Source organism: Phragmites australis, chromosome 23 (assembly GCF_958298935.1).
Source record: "Phragmites australis chromosome 23, lpPhrAust1.1, whole genome shotgun sequence".
Taxonomy (NCBI): domain Eukaryota; kingdom Viridiplantae; phylum Streptophyta; class Magnoliopsida; order Poales; family Poaceae; genus Phragmites; species Phragmites australis.
Genome location: NC_084943.1, coordinates 3,454,083 through 3,476,016, shown reverse-complemented (window position 1 = coordinate 3,476,016; position 21,934 = coordinate 3,454,083). Strand labels below are relative to the sequence as shown.

The 21,934-nt window shown below is 43.1% G+C and overlaps 2 protein-coding genes across 5 annotated transcripts; one reads left to right on the top strand and one right to left on the bottom strand.

Annotated features, from left to right (window-relative positions):
- Positions 1-4,604: 4,604 nt before the first annotated feature.
- Positions 4,605-7,757, bottom strand: LOC133905843 (zinc finger protein STAR3-like). Of its 4 annotated transcripts, XM_062347621.1 has the most exons (3): positions 7,358-7,756; positions 5,745-6,251; positions 4,605-5,642 (listed from the first exon to the last, which is right to left on the bottom strand). In XM_062347621.1, exons 1-3 carry the CDS (start codon positions 7,379-7,381, stop codon positions 4,797-4,799), a joined length of 1,377 nt encoding a protein of 458 aa, XP_062203605.1. In that variant the 5' UTR covers positions 7,382-7,756; the 3' UTR covers positions 4,605-4,796. The 4 variants fall into 4 exon arrangements, with proteins under 4 accessions (XP_062203605.1, XP_062203603.1, XP_062203604.1 ...); XM_062347619.1 differs by having other exon boundaries at positions 4,605-6,248; positions 7,358-7,757; XM_062347620.1 differs by having other exon boundaries at positions 4,605-6,286.
- A 105-nt stretch (positions 7,758-7,862) lies between these two features.
- On the top strand, positions 7,863-11,162 carry LOC133905845 (probable sodium/metabolite cotransporter BASS1, chloroplastic). Its single transcript, XM_062347622.1, has 7 exons — positions 7,863-8,402; positions 8,589-8,729; positions 9,473-9,628; positions 9,707-9,828; positions 9,917-10,054; positions 10,251-10,311; positions 10,830-11,162. The coding sequence occupies exons 1-7, from the start codon at positions 7,866-7,868 to the stop codon at positions 11,016-11,018; spliced, it is 1,344 nt and encodes a 447-aa protein (XP_062203606.1). The 5' UTR covers positions 7,863-7,865; the 3' UTR covers positions 11,019-11,162.
- The last annotated feature ends 10,772 nt before the right edge of the window (positions 11,163-21,934 follow it).

Below are 21,934 nucleotides of genomic sequence, written 5' to 3'. Positions count from 1 at the left end.
AGCATTCTTAGCTTTAGCATTCCATCTAACTTGTTGGTCGGTAAAAGGGTGATCAAACCCAATGGAAGTGGCTAGCCAAACTTCGGGGGAAATAGCCTCAAAATAGCTCGCCATGCGAACTTTTCAATAGACGAAGTCCTTTCCATTGAACCTTAGCACGCTACTTCCATTCCCCAGGGCCATTGCTCTAGGATTTTAAGCTTGTCAAGAGTACGTGACTCTGATACCAATTGAAAGGATCTAATGGCCCTAGAGGGGGGTGAATAGAGCACTAATCAAAAACTAAATCAACTACCGAATTCTAGAACAAAGAGCAACCTTAGCCTAGAATGAATAAAAGCAACTAGACGACCTAGCAAGCTAGAATGATAAGAACAAACATGCAAGCATATAGAACATAAGTTATGCATCCACTTATCATATAGCTTGCACTCATGTCTACCTTTATGCATTTGTTTTGTATTTCATATGCATTCAATAGTAACATCACAAAGGAGGATATTACTCTTTGAGAACGTTGTTTGCTCTCAATGTGAACATAGAACTCTACAGGTATAATTAAATCAATGTTTGTGCTTAATGCCAATTGGGTTATATCCTAGTGAATTTAGAGCTTCAATCTTTAAGTTCATAAGCAATATGTCTCATACACCTCCTTGGAGTTTTTCCCTCCACTCTAGCCTCGGTTGCTTAGATGACATCATTTTCGGTGCTTTGATACCAAAGGGGGAGAGAGTTAGGGGGAGTTGAATTAGGGAGAGTGGGAGTAGAGACAGGGGGAGCTTGGGAGTATGTTGGATCTTTATAGTTTTTGATGTAATGACAAGTTTTTTGGTTATCTCTTTTGGTGTGTTTCACTTGTCATTTCATTTTGTTTTAATTCATGTTTGACCTAATTTTCTTTCAACTAGCATGATAGGTTGTTCTAGTGCTAGGCTTTCCCTTGCCTATCATTCTATGCCGTTATATGCCTAGTATTATAGGGTATATTTTATTCAAATTTCTCTACTCATTCGAGTTGTCATCAATCAGGGAGGGGGGGGGGGTTGTAGCATCTAGGTCCATAAGTAAGTGATAAGTATTTCGGTGATTAATGATAACCATATTATTGTGACTAATAAGTTTAATTGTTTTGAAAGGAAATTAAAAGATCATTCCACAATGTTGTTGGGTGATCTTAATTCCTTAATTGAATGGTTGAGTTATCAAAGGATGTGAACATCAAGATTAAGGACCTTCTAGTTCTAAGTGTCACAAGGAGATGAAATAACTTAGAGTAGCATAGGCTCTCTTTTGTTCTTTGATCGTACTATAAAGAGTGGCTAAGAGTAGTATCTTGATCTAGTTGAGTCTAGATTTGGTTGGATGCACACTCGTGAAATTCTAGCACTAGGTAGCTCAGAGAAATCCATGAATGAGTTGAAGTAAAGATAGAACTTAAAGAAGTTTGAATTGGATAAGTTTTGAAAACTATGTACATGCTGAATGGTCCAACGGTGAAAGTGTTACATGTCAGAGCTTTTATCTCAGCACTCTTATACACGTTGGATGATCCGACGAAGAGAAGTTGACAACGCTGGAGTATTTCCCAAAAGAAGGATTTCGAGTTGAACACGCCAGACGGTTCAACGCATATACCGGATGCATCACTGGAGTAAAGTCCAGAGGATTTCTTTATGTTCACTAGAAATGCACTTATACACGTTGGATGGTCTGGCGCATATATTGGAGGCGTTGCTGGAGTAAAGTTCAGAGGTTCTGTTCATTGGAAAATAGACATATACATGCAGGATGGTTCGGCGTATGTATCGGAGGCTTCACCAGATGATTTAGTGTAGTAACAACTAGTTTTGGGTGGATGATTCATACTTAACGGTCCGATGTTTGGAGCATGTGCACGCTTGATCATCTAGCATTTACGAAAAATGTGAGTGGTTGTGCAACGACTAGTTTTGGACCTCTAACCAATATGTACCCCTCATTTACTCGCTGGGTAACCTTGCAATTCAGAAGAGCTAAAACACTGAGTGTGTGATCAAGAGACAAGGGAGTGTACTAGAGTGATTTGCAAAGTTCTTAATTGAATATTAAGGACGTCATTAATGCAAAGAGAGTAACAAGTGTGCATCTAGTTGTAGTCTAGGCTTGATTTGGATCAAGTGAAGGTATTGGCTTGTTATTCTTAGTGGTTGGTAACACCTAGCTGGTCTTAGTGATTGGAGGTGTCTTGATGAGTTCTTGGAGTTCTTGTGGGAGCCTCAAGAGAAAGCTTTATGCTTGATTTGAAGCCCGTCAATCTAGAGATAGAGAAGTGGCTATAACTAGTGAGCATTTGAGTCTTTGTGACTTAAGGGGGAGCGATATCCTTGGTGGATGCTTCAACGAGGATTATGGGGGAGTGCCAACTCCTCGATACATCAAAAAATAATTTAGTATCTTCTTGCCCATCTCTTTACTTTCTCGTATTTACTTTGAGCATTTACTTTCTTGTAAGCTAATGTTTTGTAATTGTCTTCTTATTGTAGCTTGCATGTTTTCTTGCTTAGCATTCTATCAAATTTGGTCATTGTAGTTTCTTTACTATTTATCTAGGATAAGATTGTTTATTTGTTCTAGAGTTCGGTTGAAATAGTTTTAATTAAGGCCCAATTCATCCTCTCTTTGGTCATTCGATCCTTTCAGCATGGAGATTCCATCGTAAAACAAATGGAAACTACACTGCAGTTAGCAGGGGTGTTCCTCTCGCCATTTAACTATGTGAATAGGCTGGAAATAAAGCTCGAGGCTCGTGAGCCAGCTCGAGCTCAGTTAGTCGGTGGCCGGCCAGCCCAGCTCAGGGACTTTAGGCCTTTAGGGTTTGTTCTCATACACATACACTTCCTCGGTTCCTCCTCACATTCACCGCGTTAGGGTGTCACCCGCACAGTCACACTCGCCGCCCCCTGACCAGACACGCACACGCCTCTGTTGCAGCCTCTTCGGCAACTTCTCCACTCGCCGGCCCGCCGCCTCTCCGCTCTCAGCTCCTGCCAACCGTCTCTCCGACTCTCCACCATCAGCCCCTTAGATCTTGCAGTTTCGTTCTCGCTACCACCGTCGGCTGCCCCGTCGCACTTCCATTCCACAGAGCATGGAGCCGCACATGCATGAAGCTCGGTGCATGCACCGATCCGCCACTGGTGTCATTGCCTCTATCATCTCTTCACTGGCAGTGACCTCTTCTCCCACATAACTAGCAAGTGATCTCATTCTTCAACTAGGATTGTGTTGTTTAGTCAGTGTTGTATGCCTATATGGATGTAAGGATGTTGGAAGTTAATTCATTATCCTGGTTAGTCAGTGCTCCCATATTGCTTTCATGGAAGATTCCATGATCATTGATGTTGGAGAAGAGAACCTGCCAATTGGGTGAAGATCAATGTTTGACGGACCTAAGTTCAACTAGGATTGTGTTGTTCAATCCAATGGTACACAAATATTACATATGCTTTGGAGTGATAACCTGAAATGTGAAATAATTACATATGAGCTAGTTTTAGAGTGGTTCAGGTGCATGTTCAGACAATTAGATCTAAAGATCCTACATTGCTGGCTTCCTGCTGGCCGCCTGATTTATCACCGGACAACCTTAGCTCGTGAGCCAAACTGAGCCGGCTCAAGCCAGTACTCCAGATTAGTCAACTAGCCGAGCCGAGCCGTGGCTCATCCACAAGCAAGCTTGGTTCGGCTCGTTTCCGCCTAATTAACGTGAAGGTCGGCGAGCTCGTCGCATCGCAGCCTGACACGAGATCGCGTGTCATTATAGTAGTATGAATATATTGTACCCTGAAAGTTTGCACACATCGACAGATATGAGATATCATCATGTGGTTCCGTGGTACTTGCTGTTCATCAGTGAGTCCTCATGCGATCCTTGATCTTGTCAGTGAGTAGCGGATTCGTACCCAGTGCTGCTTATTTTTCTTTCCAACTCCACCATCAGCATGTGCTCTCCTCTGTTCATCAGTGAGTCATCATGTTTTTGCTTCTGTTTTCTCTAAAGAGTTGTACTTCTGATTTTTTTAAAAACTGTTTTGGATTTTAATTGTTAGATTTTATAATAATTTTTTACCTTCTCAACACACTTCTTTAAAAAAAAACACTTTCAGCTAGCTTCTCAACTTCTAGTTTATTTTCTCAGAAACAGACTTTTATCTTCTCCAAAAAAATCACTTTTCAACAAACTTCTTTATTTAGACTTCTATCTTCCAGAAACAACCTGCCCTGAGATTCGAAAATGCTTCGTAGCCGGTAGTACCTGTAGCCTGGCACTTCCAGCCTTAACGGACACATGAAGGTACGGCCTAAACATGCTCATGCTATTAAAAATAATGGATGGTATTACTAGTACAGGCAGAAAGGAAATCATTTTCACCTTCGCATGTATCCTGATGATATTAAGAGTTCATTGACTGCAACAACTTCGTGCACTAGCTGCAAACTGATGAAATTGCATGCTCATCACAAGTGAAGTAGATGTTACCTAAAAAAGACGATAACCACAGCAGTCTACCAGTATACAGGAAGAAATCACATGGAGATAACATAGACGAAACAAAAGGACAAGAGGAAAGCTCATTGGACTAGAAATACTAGTAAAAGGTAGTGCATAGAATACAACAAGCTAGGAAGATTCTAGCTGAACTTCCCAGCCAAATGCAGTGCCATGGAAGCAAAGGTGATGTATACTACAGCAATAAGGATGAAAACAAAGAACAGAGATGATGACATCTGAAGCTGCCCGAGATTGTCTGTGTTTAGTTCTCCCCCTTCTCTCGAACGCTTTGGAAGTGCTCAGAAGGCAGCATTGCAAATGAACCCTCGGAAGGATTTCCTTTGATTTCATCAAGTGGCCCAAAACTGAAATTGAAGGACCCAAAGTTCGCAGTTGATAGGAAATCATCGCCACAGCTGTCGAGCCCTTTGATATCTAGCACAGTGTCATCGCCTGATGAGTTATCCCACATGAAGCTGCCCATGGAGCTTGTGAGTTTCGCTGGTTCCTGATGGCTTCCTACGCGACCAACTTGGTCTGAAACCTTTGACTCCTCCGATGGCAGGGCCGGCGTGTGGCCTTGGAACAGAGCCACATGCGCAAAGAGCTTGTCCTTCCTCGAGAAGCTTGTTCCGCAGGAGCACAGCCACTTGACATGGCCGCAGTGCTTCTCGTGCGTCTTGAGGTCAGCCAAGACGGAGAACTTCTTGGTGTGGCACTGGCTGCAGGTGTAGCTCTTTTCGCAGTGGCTCCGCTTGTAGTGGTTCTTCATGCACAGGATCGTCTTGAGGGGCTGGAAGTTCTTGTGCAGCTTGTTCCGCTTGCAACCGACGAACGGGCATGAGTACCTCTTCACCATGGCGTGCTCTGTGCTTGCATCTCTGGGTGGTTTGGCTAGTGCAGCGGGGCTCTTGTACTCATCCCCATGCCCTCTCATGTGCATCCGCAGATTTGCGTCCCTCTTGAAACCCTTTCCACAGATGGAGCAGAAGTGTGTGTGTGGAGCCAATATCTCATCCTTCTCCAGCTGCAGTAATTCATATGAGCCTGGCAGTAGGTTCTCTCCATCCATGCCAGCATCGCCACCTTCGTCGCCGTCCTTTGTATCCTGCTCCTCAACAAGAACATTGTCTATTTCAATGCCCCCTTCCACAGTGCCATCAGTCAATCCCTTGAAAAGCTCATCATAGTCTTCAGGGCTACACATTACCTCATTGTTCTCTTCGGAGATAGTCGTATAAGGGACCATGCTTGAGCTTGAGCCGACATGGTTAGCCATGTCCATGTGTCCAGCTGGGGGGTGGCTCAGAAAGGATGAGTTCTTCAGTGATGGGAGAAGGCTCCCAGCAGTAGAGATGAGCTGAACTATGAGGCATGTCAGGTCTGCATTAACCGCCTGCTGCTGCTGAACGATGTCCCCTGTGCGACCCGGTAACTGGCCGCCATTGTCCACCATTGAACGGATGACATCCTTCACTTGCCGTATCTTCTCCTCGATGAATGTGAGATTGTCTAGCATCATAGCCGGTTTCCAATCCATGTGGGGGATGTTAGTGGATGAAGAAGCGCCGAATGGTGAGGTGGATGGTGGAAATGGCTGCTGAATTCCCATGCCAAAGAGTGGATTGTCTAAACCGAACTGGTAGTAGAGAGGATTGGAAGTGAGATTTGCAGATTGCCCACAGATGTCATTCTGGTTGCCATCCATTGTTGACTTCTAAAGATTATCACGTTTGAAATCAGAGGGAGATTCTAGTCAGTAAAAAGAATTGAAACCAAACATCATCAGAACCTGAAGTTTTAAACATTTAAAGATTACAGATATTTCAGTGGATACAAACTTTCGGTATTAGCTGATTGATGGATACAAAATACCACATAAAACATTTTAACATAATCCAGGAGATTTTGAAGTAACGCAGACTACTCTAAGATTTAGTATATTACGAACTTATAAAATATCCGAGAAAAATACTAAATAAACCATTATAACCTTAAATATAAAGAGGAAAACACCCTGTCTTTTCTCTATAAAAGAAATCTGATCAACACTTCCGTTGCAGAAACTACGCTATGCTTACAAATGCTCATAAACCACCAGTGAGTCTAATGACCTGAGATAAATAAATACCCAACATCGTCTTTCCACACGTAGTATGTTTGTTGTGAAATTAGTTTAAAATGACACGACCAAGGAGGACCACAATACCAAATATTACCGAAAATAAAATCAGTTCAGCATATTTCATATTTTCATTACTCAAATTATTCTGTGACCCAAGCAAGATCAAACTAAAATACAGCTCAAAATACTGTATCAAGACAGCTTATCATTGAAGATATAGATGTCGATGCTTATCAAACATCATATAATTTGGGTCGAAACTGTACTTTACCACTGATAACTTCACACAAAGCAAACCTTTCTAACAGACTAGAACAATGATCTGGTGAAAGAAGGGCCTAATGTTTACGTCACAAAAGAGCTAATCTTTGCATTAAGGCGCTATCTTTGGTTCAGAACAGCCCAAAATTTCACAGGAATTGATGGGAAACCTGAATAAATCGCAACAATAATAAAAGGGGGGAAGTGCTTAGCCCTAAAGCTATCTCCTTTGATATACGAACAAACTGACAGTAGATCCAAGAACACCCCTTTGACCTCACGAGATCTCAAAAGAAGGGGAGAAAAGAGACCCTTTTCCGTCAACAATAACCCAGTAAATAAAAAAACAATAATATAGGCTTCAAAGCCAGCATCTTGCCACAATCAGAGCGCATAGAGCTCCATCCTAGAAAATCTACGAGTTGATAGGGACATACCCAAGGGGAGGAGCAGGAGCTCATCACATGCGCCGTATCCTCGCCAAGAACAGGGGAGAACGGGAGAGGATGGAGAAGGAAGCAACCAGGAAACCGTGAAAGCGGTGGGTAGCTGAGCTGGGGTCAAAATAATTGGAGCGCCTGACAAGATCGACACGGGATCGCTTCGTTTAGTCAGTGGTCAGTAAATAATTGCGTAGATTATTGGATGGATTTCTGCGCCCCTCGGGTCTCGATCCGTCTCTGGCGTAGTTGGCTTTTGCCCTCTCCGATTATAGCCTGATTTGTTCAGCTTCAGCACATGCAGCACAGATGCTTGTGATATGGTTAGCCTTTGAGTATAGGTGTACTTTCAGATCAGTCATTTCGATGCTTTTGTTTATCAAAGGCTGTTTGGAAAGTGATTATCAACTATGATTTAATTCACTTTCGGAAAGCACCGTATTTTATCCACCTGATTTTGCTCTGCAAGTTGGCTCCATCAATGACAGTGACCAGTAGGCCTCCTATGGCAGAAGGCATGAAGCCCGCCTTCGACAGGCGAAAACGTAGACCCAAAGACCCGCCTCCTAAAAAATCTGCACCCGCACGGCCGCACCGGACAAAACCAACCACCGCGCGCGCAGGCCACGCCATTGCCATGGCTCCTCTCCTCCTCCCCCTCCGCCTCCGCCTCCTGCCCCTCCCGGCCGCGACCTCCGCCCCGCAGCCCGCGCAAAGGCCACGGCTTCCCTTCCGCAGGCACCTGCGCCTCCCGGGCCTCCAATGCCTCGCGGGGCCGGGGCTCGCCGCGCCTTCGTCTCCTCCCCCTCCGCCTCCGCCTGCGCCGCGGTGGCACGCGACCCTGTCCGCGGCGGCGGGGCTGTACCCGGCCTACGTCACGGCCGGCGCCGCCGTCGCCGTCGCGCGGCCCGAGGCGTTCCGGTGGTTCGTCGCCATGGCGCCGGGGTCCTACACCTGCGCCCTCGGCCTCATCATGCTCGCCATGGGCCTCACCCTCGAGCTCAGGGACTTTGTCGCCCTCCTCCGCGACAGGCCCCTCGCCGTACGTGACCATCTCTTCTCACTCCTTCCCTGTGCAAATTCGTTCCTCCCAATGCGCTCATCCACGCCATTTCTTCTCTCTTCCATGTCTGTTTCTTGCCATCTTGGTTCATGGATCTGAATCGTGGTGAGTGATTGAATCAGTGATTCAATCTAGGAGATGATATGCGCTGTTTTGTTGCTGCAGATATTGTTCGGGTGTGCCGCGCAGTACACCATAATGCCTGCTCTTGGAGCGATCGTTAGCCGCGTGCTGGGGCTCCCTCCATCCCTATCAGTTGGCCTGATTCTGCTGGGATGCTGTCCTGGAGGAACTGCATCCAATGTGGTAAGATTGTCAACTTATTTCAGTTTGCCACTCTCCCTAAATCCTGTTACAGAATGGGGATTTTCCCCTTTTTTTAGTCTTCACTTGGATGTGTCATTAGTTAGATTAATTATTTTATAGAGAACTTCACTTTGCCCATTATGTACTGAAGTGGACTGAAAGCTTGAAGGGTCAAATTAAGAATTCAGACGCATGTTTTCATCCAACATATGAATTGAGATGCACATAGCAGTTGAGTCCTTGGTTGTTTTAGCTTCTGGAGATGCCAACTTTTGATGTTCCACCATGGACTTAGTGCTCGCAGAAGTGTGCAAGATTAACCTATTTAAAAGACAATGCTATCGAACATTTAATTTTTTGAAAAAAATTGTTTCAATCTGTTAACAATTATAAGTAGTTCTGTTTCGCTGCCTTATGATCATTTTTCTCCCCAAACGTACCGTTTTACACACATGGTCAAGCAACAATTATTTTTCCTAGCGAATTGAGCAACAACTCAGTTGGTTAGTGCCTCCAGTAGAGGGGACAGCCACCCAGGCTCAAAACTGGGGTGCACCAATTTGTGGGTACCTTCCTGAGAAACTGGTTTCAGCGAGTTTCCTAGTCAGCCAGGGTTTGGTATTCCCCTACCTTAAAATTAAAAAATACCGTGGGGAGTCTCTCCTCGTGGTCGAGAAAAACAATTATTTTTCATGGATTATCTCCCCTACGCACTGACCTACTTCTCTCGTGTAGTGGTTCAGGTGACTTTGGTTGCTAAGGGTGATGTTCCGTTATCCATTGTGATGACTATCTGCAGCACTCTCGCTGCAGTGTTCCTTACACCTCTGTTAACGAAAATTCTAGCTGGTGCATACATTCCTGTGGATGCGGTGAAGCTTTCTCTCAGTACTTTGCAGGTGAAATTTCCGAGGCCACTAGTTCATAACAAATATTTTTACTCCTAGTTAGTTTGCTCTGACTTTTTCCCTGTTTAGGTGGTTGTTGCTCCAATTCTATTAGGTTCATCTATACAAACTGCATTCCCATCGGTGGTTAAATATGTGACTCCTTTTGCTCCTCTTCTGGCAGTCTTAGCTTCATCACTTTTGGCGTGCAGGTTTGAGTCCCTCAAATTTGTGATATTATATTGGCTTTTGAATAGCAGAAACTGTACATGTTTTTTTATCCATTTTTTTCTGTTACAGTGTCTTCTCTGATAACTTCGTACGCCTGAGATCAACAATTGCTGATGCATCTTGCGTGAATGGAAGCTTCTTTTCTGGGGATATCGGGGTTGTCATGCTGTCTGTCTCCTTGCTGCATTTTGCTGGTTTCTTTGTTGGGTGAGCACTAGAATGTTTACTATACTCTTATGTGTAATATAATTCACAAACTTTACCCACATTTTTTAAAGTAAGAAAGTATGATAGAACAGAACTTGATGTGAACCCTCATCTTTCAATTAATTAGGCCAAATGAAAAGTTATGGAAACTTATTGTCCAGATGTCTAATTATTTAGAGGGTTCTGTCACAAACAGGTATGCAGCGGCAGCTATAGGTTGTCTCAAAGAAAGACAACGAAGAGCAATATCGATCGAGGTATATAAATCCCAACCAGAGCTTACCACATTTCTCAATGTACTAAAAAGAATGTACTACGACCAGTAAAAAGGATGAGTTAGATTCATTATTGAAACCATGTGTAAAATTGACAAATAAAAGAATGTACTACGACCAGTAAAAAGGACGAGTTATATTCATTGTTGAAACCATGTGCAATATAAGGTGTTATTAGTTATTAAGAATAGTACTTGTGAGGTATGGTGCCAAAACAATTCAATTATCAATTAAAAAAATGGTGTAAATGTATATTTATGGATTTTTCTCCCATGTCTTCAGTACCTGTCTATTCTCTCTAGTAAAAAATAAATGGCATTTTGGGATGATCACAGTTGAACATTTTAAACTTGTTATTGGTATCCTCAAAATTAGTCTTGATCGTGTTTATTGGTACATTTTTTTTACTTGGTCATGTTTAAGAACTGCAATGAAGAGAATTAGTCTTGATCGTGTTTGTTGGTACAATTTTTTTTATAGCCTTATATTTTGGATTGCAGGTAGGAATGCAAAACTCGTCCTTAGGGGTAGTACTAGCTGCTGCACATTTCTCCTCACCCTTGGTCGCCTTGCCACCTGCACTCTCAGCTGTCATTATGAACATTATGGGCAGCACACTGGGTCTTGTATGGCAATACATCACACCTTCTGTTTCAGAGAATGAAACCACTGACATGCCCGATGCATGATCTGCTCTTACTTTCGTGTGCTTAATCTCCTCTGTCATATCTACTCTGCAAACATATGCTGGATTGAAACCATGGCTGTATACCTTTCAGTTCTTTTGATCATTCTATGTCTTCCCTTGGATGTTTTGTGGGGATCGCTCATAACTCTGGAATATTACCTTTGTGAGCTTTGAAATAATCTTACATTCTTGTGTCGGTAATACCTTCGTCTGAGCTAAAGGCATTGGTCGTCCTTAAACAGGTTTCCGAAACAATTTATCTGATTCTGTTGACATATGGCACTTGAATACTCTGGCTTAAGTAAAGGAAATTTGGCTTGCAATGTAATACCTTCCTTAAAATTTGTCCCTTCTAAACTGCAATGATAGTTTGGGTCGATGCATCCATCATTATTTCTTTTTTGTTTTTCGAGATCTCAAGATGAGCCCTTTTTAGTTCTAAAAGACAAAGAAACTTTTGTTGGACTGAGCCCCATTAGACTCAGAGCACCCATTTCAGTCCATGACCAATATAAAAACGTCTCACTTCTGCCACCAGAGGTATCATTTTGCATGTGACATACTCCCTCCCATCACAAATAAGTATCGTTCTAGACATCGAAACAGTCCTCAAAATACATTTTTGGCTACTACTTTTTGTGTAATATGTTTATAAAATATAGCAAAGTTATACTATTATAAAACTAAATTTTGAGATAAATCTTACCGTACCATTTTTAATTATCCAAACTCAATTCATAAAGAGTAATTTATAGCTAAGTTTGAAAATGTTGACTGTATGTAACCTAAAATGATACTTATTTGTAACTGAAGGGAGTAGTTAGATGCCATGTCTGCAAACAAAACCCTATGCCATTGCTTTGATCTGGCCGTTGTTGTCGATGCAACAGGAGAGAGGGTGCAATGGCATCAGTCAAGGACATGTACCATTGCATCCATGCACTTATGGTAATCATCACTGAAGCTTGCAACAGCCCACATGGAGATGTGTTGGTTGGTGAGGTTCGAGTGCATGCAAATCTCTATCCTCTCCTTCGGATCCACAGATAACTGCAGATTTGTTTAGTCTGTAGGTTCTGAGCACATAACTCTACTGGACAGCTGTGGAATAATGAGAATCTCTTGTTATGTTTCTGGGAGCTGAATCATGCTGTTCTGGAATGTTTACATTAAAGGTTTGATCAACACTATGTCACTATGAACTGGAGAGCTGTAGGATCATGAGAACCATTTACCCGATTTTTTTGGGGGTTGAATAATAATGTCCTAGAATGTTTAGCTTTAGGTCTGATCAACACTATAGCATGTCCGGATCAAGTTTCGTTTTTCTAAAATCTCGGTTAGTGGTCCTTCAAAAAATACTTGGTTAGTAGCTAGCAACTTAGCATGATGTGGTCAAAGGAAGTTTATCATGTGAATGAGTCGTCAGGCTTAACGGGTCAAATTTTGTAATAACATCCTCTACTTGGATTGCTCGAAAAAAAAATCCTCCACTTGGCCCAATCCCTAACTGATTGCAAACTGCTCTGTCAAATATGTGGAAAATACTCAATTCTTACTCTCTCTCCCCCACGTGAAAAAAAAAACAATCAAGCAGCCCAGCTTGAAAAGATGAAATCAAAATGAAAAAAAAAATGGAAAATAGCGTGCACATTTTCCTTTTGTTGATGACTCGTGACCGGAGATTCCGACATCGGAGATCAACCTTCTTCTGTAATTTGGCAGTCACGGCTATAACAATAATTCTAGTCTCTTTATTGTGTAATGCAATCTAATTGATTTTACTGAATTCTATGTATGACATAAAATCTCTCACGATGCTAACGGTCAATCGAGCACGGCCTACCGATTCAAATTTCAGACTTGGTATCCTCTTAATAAAATTCTAAAAACGTCATCATCTTAGTACTTCTTTTTTAATTTTATGCATGATCGCAACTCAATATGACAATATCAGTATCAACACCTGCACCTCAGTTCCTGAAACTGCAGGACACGCATCATCCGCACTGAACTGAACTAGAGATCAATAGTTGCTAGTACAATTATTCTTTTCTTTTATGAGGGTAGTACAACTGTTCTTGGAGATAGACACTGATCGATACGGGGCCCAAATATCCGGCATCATAATCCATTTGCCCATGCCGTCAACAAGCTTAATTAGATCCTTAGAGGACGGAAAATAAACTATGAAAAGTGAAAGACGGCAAACCAAGAACTATTGGATATATACGAAACTCAATTTTTGATTTCAAGATTTTTTTTTCCTTATGTTTATTCTTGCCATTTGGCAGAAGCGTTTCCGGGACAAAATGACCAGCCGAGGCAAGGCGACAAGCCTATTTACCATTTAATAGGTTGCAAACAATTCTACATGTATGCATGCAAAATTGTCAATCATGCTAGTTTAAACTCAAAGCACATCGAAGTTCAGCAAATATATGAACAGAGAGTCAGACATAAAAGAACACAATGCTATGAGTACTTCAAATTTCAGAAGTTACGGATAGACTTAATTTTTTCTGCATTTTTTTCCTACTTTTTCGTTGAAGAGAATCCCAGTGCCTTTGGGTTCATTAGAAGACTTGCCTAAGATGCAAAAGTCAATGATGACAAGGAGACCGGTAAGAGCATTTTCAAGAGATTTTTTAAAACTCACTTCCTATATATCCCTATATCGAAAGTTTTTCTAATAAAATTTATTTTTTAAACTTTTTTCCCTCTCTAACAGATTCTATACCTCACTCCTTATATTTTAACAAATCAGAGTCTCTTCCCTTTCTTATGTTACTGACGGGTAGACCCTAACTGTCATATCTCACCATGCGTTCAGTTGGGTTCTCGTCGACGGCACGTGCCTAGGGCGACCACGAATGTCGTGTCATCCAGGTGCACCCCTGCTAGCTGCAGCTCCCGGAACAAAGCCAGTGCCTTGGCGAACTCGCCGGTCACGTGCTCGCCACACATGAGGTAGAGCGCGATCAACCTGTTGCGGAACCACATACGGACTCCAATCCTCCCAAATCCTTCATCGCCATGGCTCTCTCCTCCCTCTTCCTCCCCTCCCGAACCTCCCCTCCAATGGCTCCAAATCCCACCGCTTGCGCCCAGTTCGGGCCTCCTCCGCTACACCGGCTGCGTCCTCTTCCTTCAACCTGCACCGCTACTGGACCTCCTTGATTGCCAAGGTGGAGTCTGAGCTCAATGCTGAGATGCCCATACGCTCGCCAGAGAGCATATGCTCTACCATGCGCCACGCCATCCTCTCGGGCGTCGCCAAGCGCGCCCCCTAGTGCTCTGCGTCGCCGCCTGCAAGCTCCTCGGTGCATCTCGCGTGGTTGCGCTTGAGATGCTCCACGCAGCATCGCTCTTGCACAATGACCTCCTCCAGGAAGTCATCGTGGCAATTGGTGTAGGAGAGCTCCCTGGCAGCGGCGCTCACCACGAGAAGAACATTGCGATTGCATTGGTAGCAGAAGTACTGTTTTCGTACGGTGGCGGTGTAGTAGGTGGCGACCGAAGTAGGCAGAGCCGAGCTCCCGACGGGCGGGATGAGCGGGTGGGCCCAAGGTGATCGGCTGTTTTTGGGAGCGAGAGAGTGTTCCCCATATTTAGCTAGCGAGATGGAGGATTTTGAAAGATGGTAAATATTGGGGTTGAGATTGGAAAGCTATTAGAGTTAGAATTTAGGATGAAATTCTCTAAATTTAATTATTAAGAGTAGGGTTGGAAGACTCTTGGAGATACTCTAAGGAAGAATACGTGATTAGTGTGGACACATGTTCCCATTGAAAAATTAAGCGCCTTCACTATCATTTTACAATTTATTAGCAACTGCACACGTGTTTCAAATATATAGAATCAATACGAAAATGTATGAAAGACAAATACTATATGTCTAGATATGAAAGATAATAATAGGAGTTTGAATGTATAATATTGGATGTCTAGATATAGAATACAGATAATAAGAGATTAAATATATTTTTGGTAGGAGAAATGGAGTCTAACTCTGGTGGATAATGGGGATTGATCGAATCTGCTATAACTCTCGTGTATTTTATATGAGCATAGATTATTATATATCCATATATTTGTTAGTAGAATTGTACATTCGGTTGCACCTCTTGACATATTCCTTCTCATACAATTTTTGTGAGAAAAAAACCATCTAATGTGTAGTTACATTGAAAGGACACGACTAATGCACAACTATGTATGTAATAGTAGTTTAGCATGTACACCCCGATTAGTAAAGCACCGCTAATTTAAGAGTTCACCGTTTCTAATCAACTTGCATGTTCAATATGCACGGCGTGTGCAAATAAAACATAAAAATAATCCATATGTTGTTTTCTATTCACCCAGCCAGATAAGTATTTTTTTTTAAAAGTTGTAAGTAAACTAGAATAGACTCGGAAGCAAGTTGAAATAAATGTGCAAGCAAATTGGTATGAACTTAGAGATCAGAAAAAGCAAATAAAAAAGTATTATTTCGGTTAAAACAATAAAGCTTATATTTAACATTGAAAAAAAACCAAAATCAACACAACATTTGCACTATATAGTTGATTATGAGAAACGCAATTAGGATGGCTATAAATAAAATGGAAAAGAAATTTGATATATTTCGTTTGGCAAATTCGTAGCAGTGTATGGGCATCTTGATAGACCTACAAACAAACTAAAAAGACAATCTGATTTATTTTCTTAGCAAATTTGAAACAATATATAAACAAATCGATATAAAATGAAAAGACAAATGATAGAATAGAGAGGCACCGTCGCTACCGGATCTGCTGCTGTTCTTGGAGATAGACACTGATCGATACGGGGCCCAAATATCCGGCATCATAATCCATTTGCCCATGCCGTCAACAAGCTTAATTAGATCCTTAGAGGACGGAAAATAAACTATGAAAAGTGAAAGACGGCAAACCAAGAACTATTGGATATATACGAAACTCAATTTTTGATTTCAAGATTTTTTTTCCTTATGTTTATTCTTGCCATTTGGCAGAAGCGTTTCCGGGACAAAATGACCAGCCGAGGCAAGGCGACAAGCCTATTTACCATTTAGTAGGTTACAAACAATTCTACATTATGCATGCAAAATTGTCAATCATGCTAGTTTAAACTCAAAGCACTTGGAAGTTCAGCAAATATATGAACAGACAGTCAGACATAAAAGAACACTATGCTATGAGTACTTCAAATTTCAGAAGTTACGGATAGACTTAAATTTTTCTGCAATTTTTTTCTACTTTTTCGTTGAAGAGAATCCCAGTGCCTTTGGGTTCATCGGAAGATTTGCCGAAGAGTTCGGTGCAAAAGTCAAAGATGACAAGGAGACCAGTAAGAGCATTTTCAAGAGATTTTTTAAAACTCACTTTCTATATAGTTTTTTCAATAAAAAATATTTCTTAAATCTTTTTTCTCTCCAGCAAACTCTTAATACATCGTTCTCTATATTTTAACAGACCAAAGTCTCTTTCCTCTCTTGTGTCACCGAATGGTGGATCCTAGCTGTCATATCTCACCGTGCGTTCAGTTGGGTTCTCGTCGACGGCATACGCCCAAGACGGCCATGAACGTCGTGTCATACAGGCGCACCCCCGCTCGTGGGCCTCCTCCGCCGGGCTCGCTGCGTCCTCTTCCTTCGACCTGCGCTGCTACTGGACCTCCTTGATCGCCAAGGTGGAGTCCGAGCTCAATGTCACGATGCCCATGCACCCACCAGAGAGCATCCACTCTACCATGTGCCACGGCGTCCTCCCGGGCGCCGCTAAGCGTGCGCCCCCAGTGCTCTGCGTCGCCGCTTGCAAGCTCCTCGGCACGTCGCGCGCGACCGCGCTTGAGATGCTCCACGTAGCATCGCTCTTGCACGATGACCTCCTCCAGAAAGTCAATGTGGCAGTCAGGGTAGGAGAGCTCCCCAGCGGCGGCGGCCACCATGAGGAGGACGGTGCGATTGCATTGGTAGCAAAAATACTACTTGCGCGCAGCGGGCGGCATAGTAGGCGGCGATTGGAAGGCAAAGCCGAGCTCCCGGCGGGCAGGACGAGCGTGTGGGCCCGAGGTGATCGGCCGTTTTTAGGAGCGATGGGTGTTCCCCATAGCTAGCGAGAGAGAGGGTTTTAGGAGTTAGTAAATATTAGGGGTGAGATTGAAAAGCTGTTAGAGCTAGGACTTAGGTAAAATTTTCTAAATTTAATTATTAAGAGTAAGATTGAGAGACTTTGGAGATAGTCTAAGGAGGAATACGTGATTAGTGGGGACGTATGTTCCCATTGAAAATTTAAGCGCCTTCACTAGCATTTTATAATTTATTAACAACTGCACACGTGTTTCACGTTTATAGAATCAATATGAAAATATATGAAAGATAAATACTACACGTCTAGATATGAAAAAGAAATAATAGGAGTTTGAATGTATAATATTGGATATCTAGATATAGAATACAGATAATGGAAGATTAAATATATTTTTGAAAGGAGGAATAGAGTCTAACTTTGCACAATGATCGTTTAATAAACTCTGGTGGATGATAGGGATTGATCAAATCTGCTATAACTCGTGTATTTTATATGAGCATCGATTATTATATGTCCATGTCTTTGTTTAGTAGAATTGTACATTCGGTTGCACCTTTTTACATATTCCTTCTCATACAATTTGTGTGAGAAAAAAAAAACCACCTAATGTGTAGTTACATTGAAAGAACATGACTAATGCACAACTATATATGTTATAGTTGTTTAGCATGCACACCCTGATTAGTAAAGCACCCATAATTAAAGAGTCCATCATTTCTAATCAACTTGGCTGGTCAATATGCGCGGCGTGTGCAAACAAGACATAACAATAATCCATATGTTCTTTTCGTATTCACCCAACCAGATAAGTATTTCTGTTAAAAGTTTTAAGTAAATTAGAATGGACTCGGAAGCAACTTGAAATAAATGTGAAAATAAATTGGTATGAACTCTGAGATTATAAAAAGCAAGTAAAAAAGAATTATTTCGGTTAAAACAATAAAGCTTATGTTTAAGATTGAAAAAAAAACCAAAATCAACACGACATTTGCACTAGATAGTTGATTATGAGAAGCACAATTAGAATAGCTACAAACAAAATAGAAAAGAAGTTTGATGTATTTCATTCGGCAAATTCGTAGCAGTGTATGGGCATCTTGATAGACCTACAAACAAACCTAAAAAAAGCAATCTAATTTATTTTCTTTGCAAATTTGAAGCAATATATAAGCAAATCTGTCGGTGGATGAACACCGCGAGCAGGGATCCTGAAGTATCCCCTTCGAGATTCGGCCGGGGGGCTGGTCCTAGAACTACCTCGTATGCGGGGTTAATGTGAGTGTATGAGACTTAGGCGGGATGGATCGTCAGCTAGTAGAAATAAATGCACCAAGGGTTTAGACAAGTTCAAACCGCACGGAGACGTAATACCCTACTCCTGTGTGTTATGTATGTTATCAATGCTCTTCGGATGTATCTTCTTCGGATCTCTCCTATCTTTTCCTCCATCTCTATTACAAGGTGCTCCCCCTTTTATCTACTGGAGGGAGGCCCTTCAGGGAGTGCCCAGAACGAAGGCACAAGTTCTTGTAAACAATAAATGGAAAGTGACCATCATTGGTCTACAGTTGATGTTACAGAGGGTTGATAAAATATCCCTCGAACGGTTCCATTGGTCTTCACGTTCTAGCTTTAGCAGGCGCAGGGGCGCCCACCAGCCAGCCTCTGAGTACTCTCTCATGCCCGTTTGGGCAGAGTAGGTCTAACGTGGTCTGATGTGATAGGGCGATAAGCCTCGTGCCCATCAAAGATATCTTCAAACCGTCTTTCTTTATGGGCCCCACGAGGGGACATGCGATGGGACCTGCCGCATTAATTGTGCCCACGCCTTCCTACCAGCGGTGGCAGGGACTGGCGTATTCAATACGGCGGGCGTGGGGGAAAGTGGCTGGATGTGACCGTCCACGCTCCTCATTAAATGCGGCATCGGCCCTCCCACCGACCGACACCTCATTGTGGAGTCCCTGCGGGGTTCACCGGCATGGGGCTTGACGGGTGCTCGGGGCTCTCTAGGTGCTCGGGGACCAACTGTTCTTAGCCCCGAGCGCCCACTCCCGGACCTTGCTTCCCTCGGGTCCTCGGGACTCTCTGGGTACTTAGGGACCAATTGTTCTTGGCCCCGAGCGCCCGCTCCTGGACCTGACTTCCCTCGGGTCCTCGGGGCTCTCTGGGTACTCGGAGACCAACTGTTCTTGTCCCCGAGCATCCACTCCCGAACCTGGCTTCTCTCGGGCTCTCGGGGAGGTGGTCCTCGAGGGAAGCCACCATGTGGCACTGCGTTGTCCTGGCCTCGGGACTCGGGAACCCCCGGATCCCACATCACCGACAAAATCAATACAAAATGCAAAATAGCAAATCGGTAGAATAGAGAGGCACCATCGCTGCCAAATCTACGGCCGTTCCTTGATGGAGCGCTCCAGTGATGCATGGCTTCATTGGAAGCAGCTTGGCCAAAAGCATATGTCATCGTCCCACAGTTGTGCATGATAACACTCCCCTAGTAACATGTCTACATTTTGCAATTGAAGACAAAACTCGTCTCAATCAAGGCCAGGCAAGGCGAGAGCAGCCCCGGTGGCTAGGCCAATGAGGGTTTGCACTCCCTGGTGACACAGACACAGTCGAGGTGCTTGAGCAGCACCCTGATGCGGTAGGGAGGCGAAGCGGATCCGCCTGAGCACCTGCCCCGATAGACCCACGATGGCCACACCGCGGGCATCACGATCATAGAAGATGACGGCAAAGAGGGGTTTTGAGTGTCGAGATTTGTGTGCCACGGCGAAGTGTGGGTCAGAGGTGAGCGCACGCCAGGACTAGCAGACGATGTGGAGGCGGCAGAGGTCCTTGGCCGGGAGACGCAGCAGGTCCTTGAACAATGCATCAAGGGCAGCGTGCTAGAGGAGAAGGCCGCTAGGGTGGAGGCGACTAGGTGAGGCTACCATGGGAGGGGAGGTGGCAGCGATTGCGTGAGGGAGGAGGGGAGGGCAAAGCACTGCTCGTGTGTGGGAGACATGGTGGGTAAGGGAGCAACAAGGGCGTTAGCCTTCCAGAGGAAAAAAATTTCCCTCGTCAAATAAGGGGTTGATGCTTCAATCGGACGATCCACCGAGCATGCGGGTAGGAGAGAACATCGCACGCTCGAAATTTGGTCTTCACCTTGTTTAAATCATCATTTTTAGCCATAAGATATAGATGACACGTCACTCATAGGTATTTTCTGGTACTACTAAAATAATTATATGCTAAAATATCCAAGGTGGCCGTTTATATACACTTTGGTTAGTATGAATTTTTGCAAAATGAATTTTAAATTCTTATGGATCATCCATGGTGCTAATGTCGTTTGGGTAAACGAATGTTTCAATATCCCTATAATTTTGTTTTAATTTTGATAGTGTATCTAGACCCCTTATGTGGGTTTTAGATAATTGATGATAAATGATTAAGGGACTAATGAGTTTATTGAGGTTATGAATATATTTTAGTCTCATCGATAAAGTTAAAAGGCGTTAACATCCCTCAAAAAGAAAAGAGAAGTGGCATGTAGTTATTTATAAGTTTAAATTTATTTTATTTTTGAATTTGAGTTTAGGAATACTGCACTATCAAGAGAGATGCGTGTTGATAGTCTTAAGATGTTTTAGTGCTCAAAGTACCCTTTTATACCTAAAAGTTAAGAGACACAATCACCTATGAACACCAGGATATGTGCAAAGTTGTCTACACCCGGAGTCTCCAGGTTAGACCGGATACTCCGAATTCTGGACAGAAGCCCAGAGTCTCCGAGTTAGACTGTGAGCTGGGTTCTCGATTTGGGTTTGAGTGCCCAACCCGAAGTCTCCGAGTTAGACTCCGAGTCGGGGTCTCGGTTTAGACTTGAGTACTTAACTGGGTGTCTCCGGGTGAACCCAGATACTTCAGATTATGGACAGTAGCTTGGAGTCTTCGAGTTAGACTCTGAACTAGGCTCTCGGTTTGGGCTTGAGTGCCTAACTCGGAGTCTTCGGGTTCACTCGGAGACTCTGGGTCAATACAAAAAGTGCTGTAACAGTTAATTTGAGGGGTTGAGTTTAAATACCCCTTTCACCCACTCCTTCATTTGCTGCTGAGCTAACTCGAGACAAACTCATTTATAGCCATTCAATAGCCCCTCCAACTCCTCTAGTGCTTTAAATCTTGCTAGATTTTAAGAGTTGAATTAGGAGAGTGAGATTAAGTGCTAGTGAGCTTAAATTCATTCATTGAGCACTTGAGTTCATCGTCAAGCCATCAATTCGTGTTCTTTACTCTTAGATCTTAAAGCTCCTAGACGGTTATGTGTCGCTCAGAGAGTACTCAAGCTTGTAGAGCGTCCCAGAAAGTTTGTGAAGGTTCTTCCACCTCTACGAGGGAAGGAGAACTCTTAAGTAAGTTCAAGCTCGATCTTCGTGGTTGCTTGGTGAGAATAGGGGTTGAAAGAGATCCGACTCTTTGTGAGCACCTTAATGAAGACGTATGGTCGTTTAATCTAAACTTCGGGAAATAAATTCTGATCTCCTTTACATTCCTACATATTTTCCTTGTTCTAGTTGTTTTTGGGGTTTGTCTCGATCTACTTCTTTGTGAGGTTGTAATTGCAGGTGGCGCAGCGTGGAGTGGTGCTAAGCAACCGCGCTAGAGTCGAGAACTACAGTAGGAGAAGAGATTTGCCGTTCTGGTCACTTATCAGGAGATATAGAGAAAAAAACATACTCTGAGAGAAAAAATATATGAGGCATTAGATGTGAATCGGACGGTCACATCAATGATGAAAAAATTCGATGTTCTAATACAACTGTGC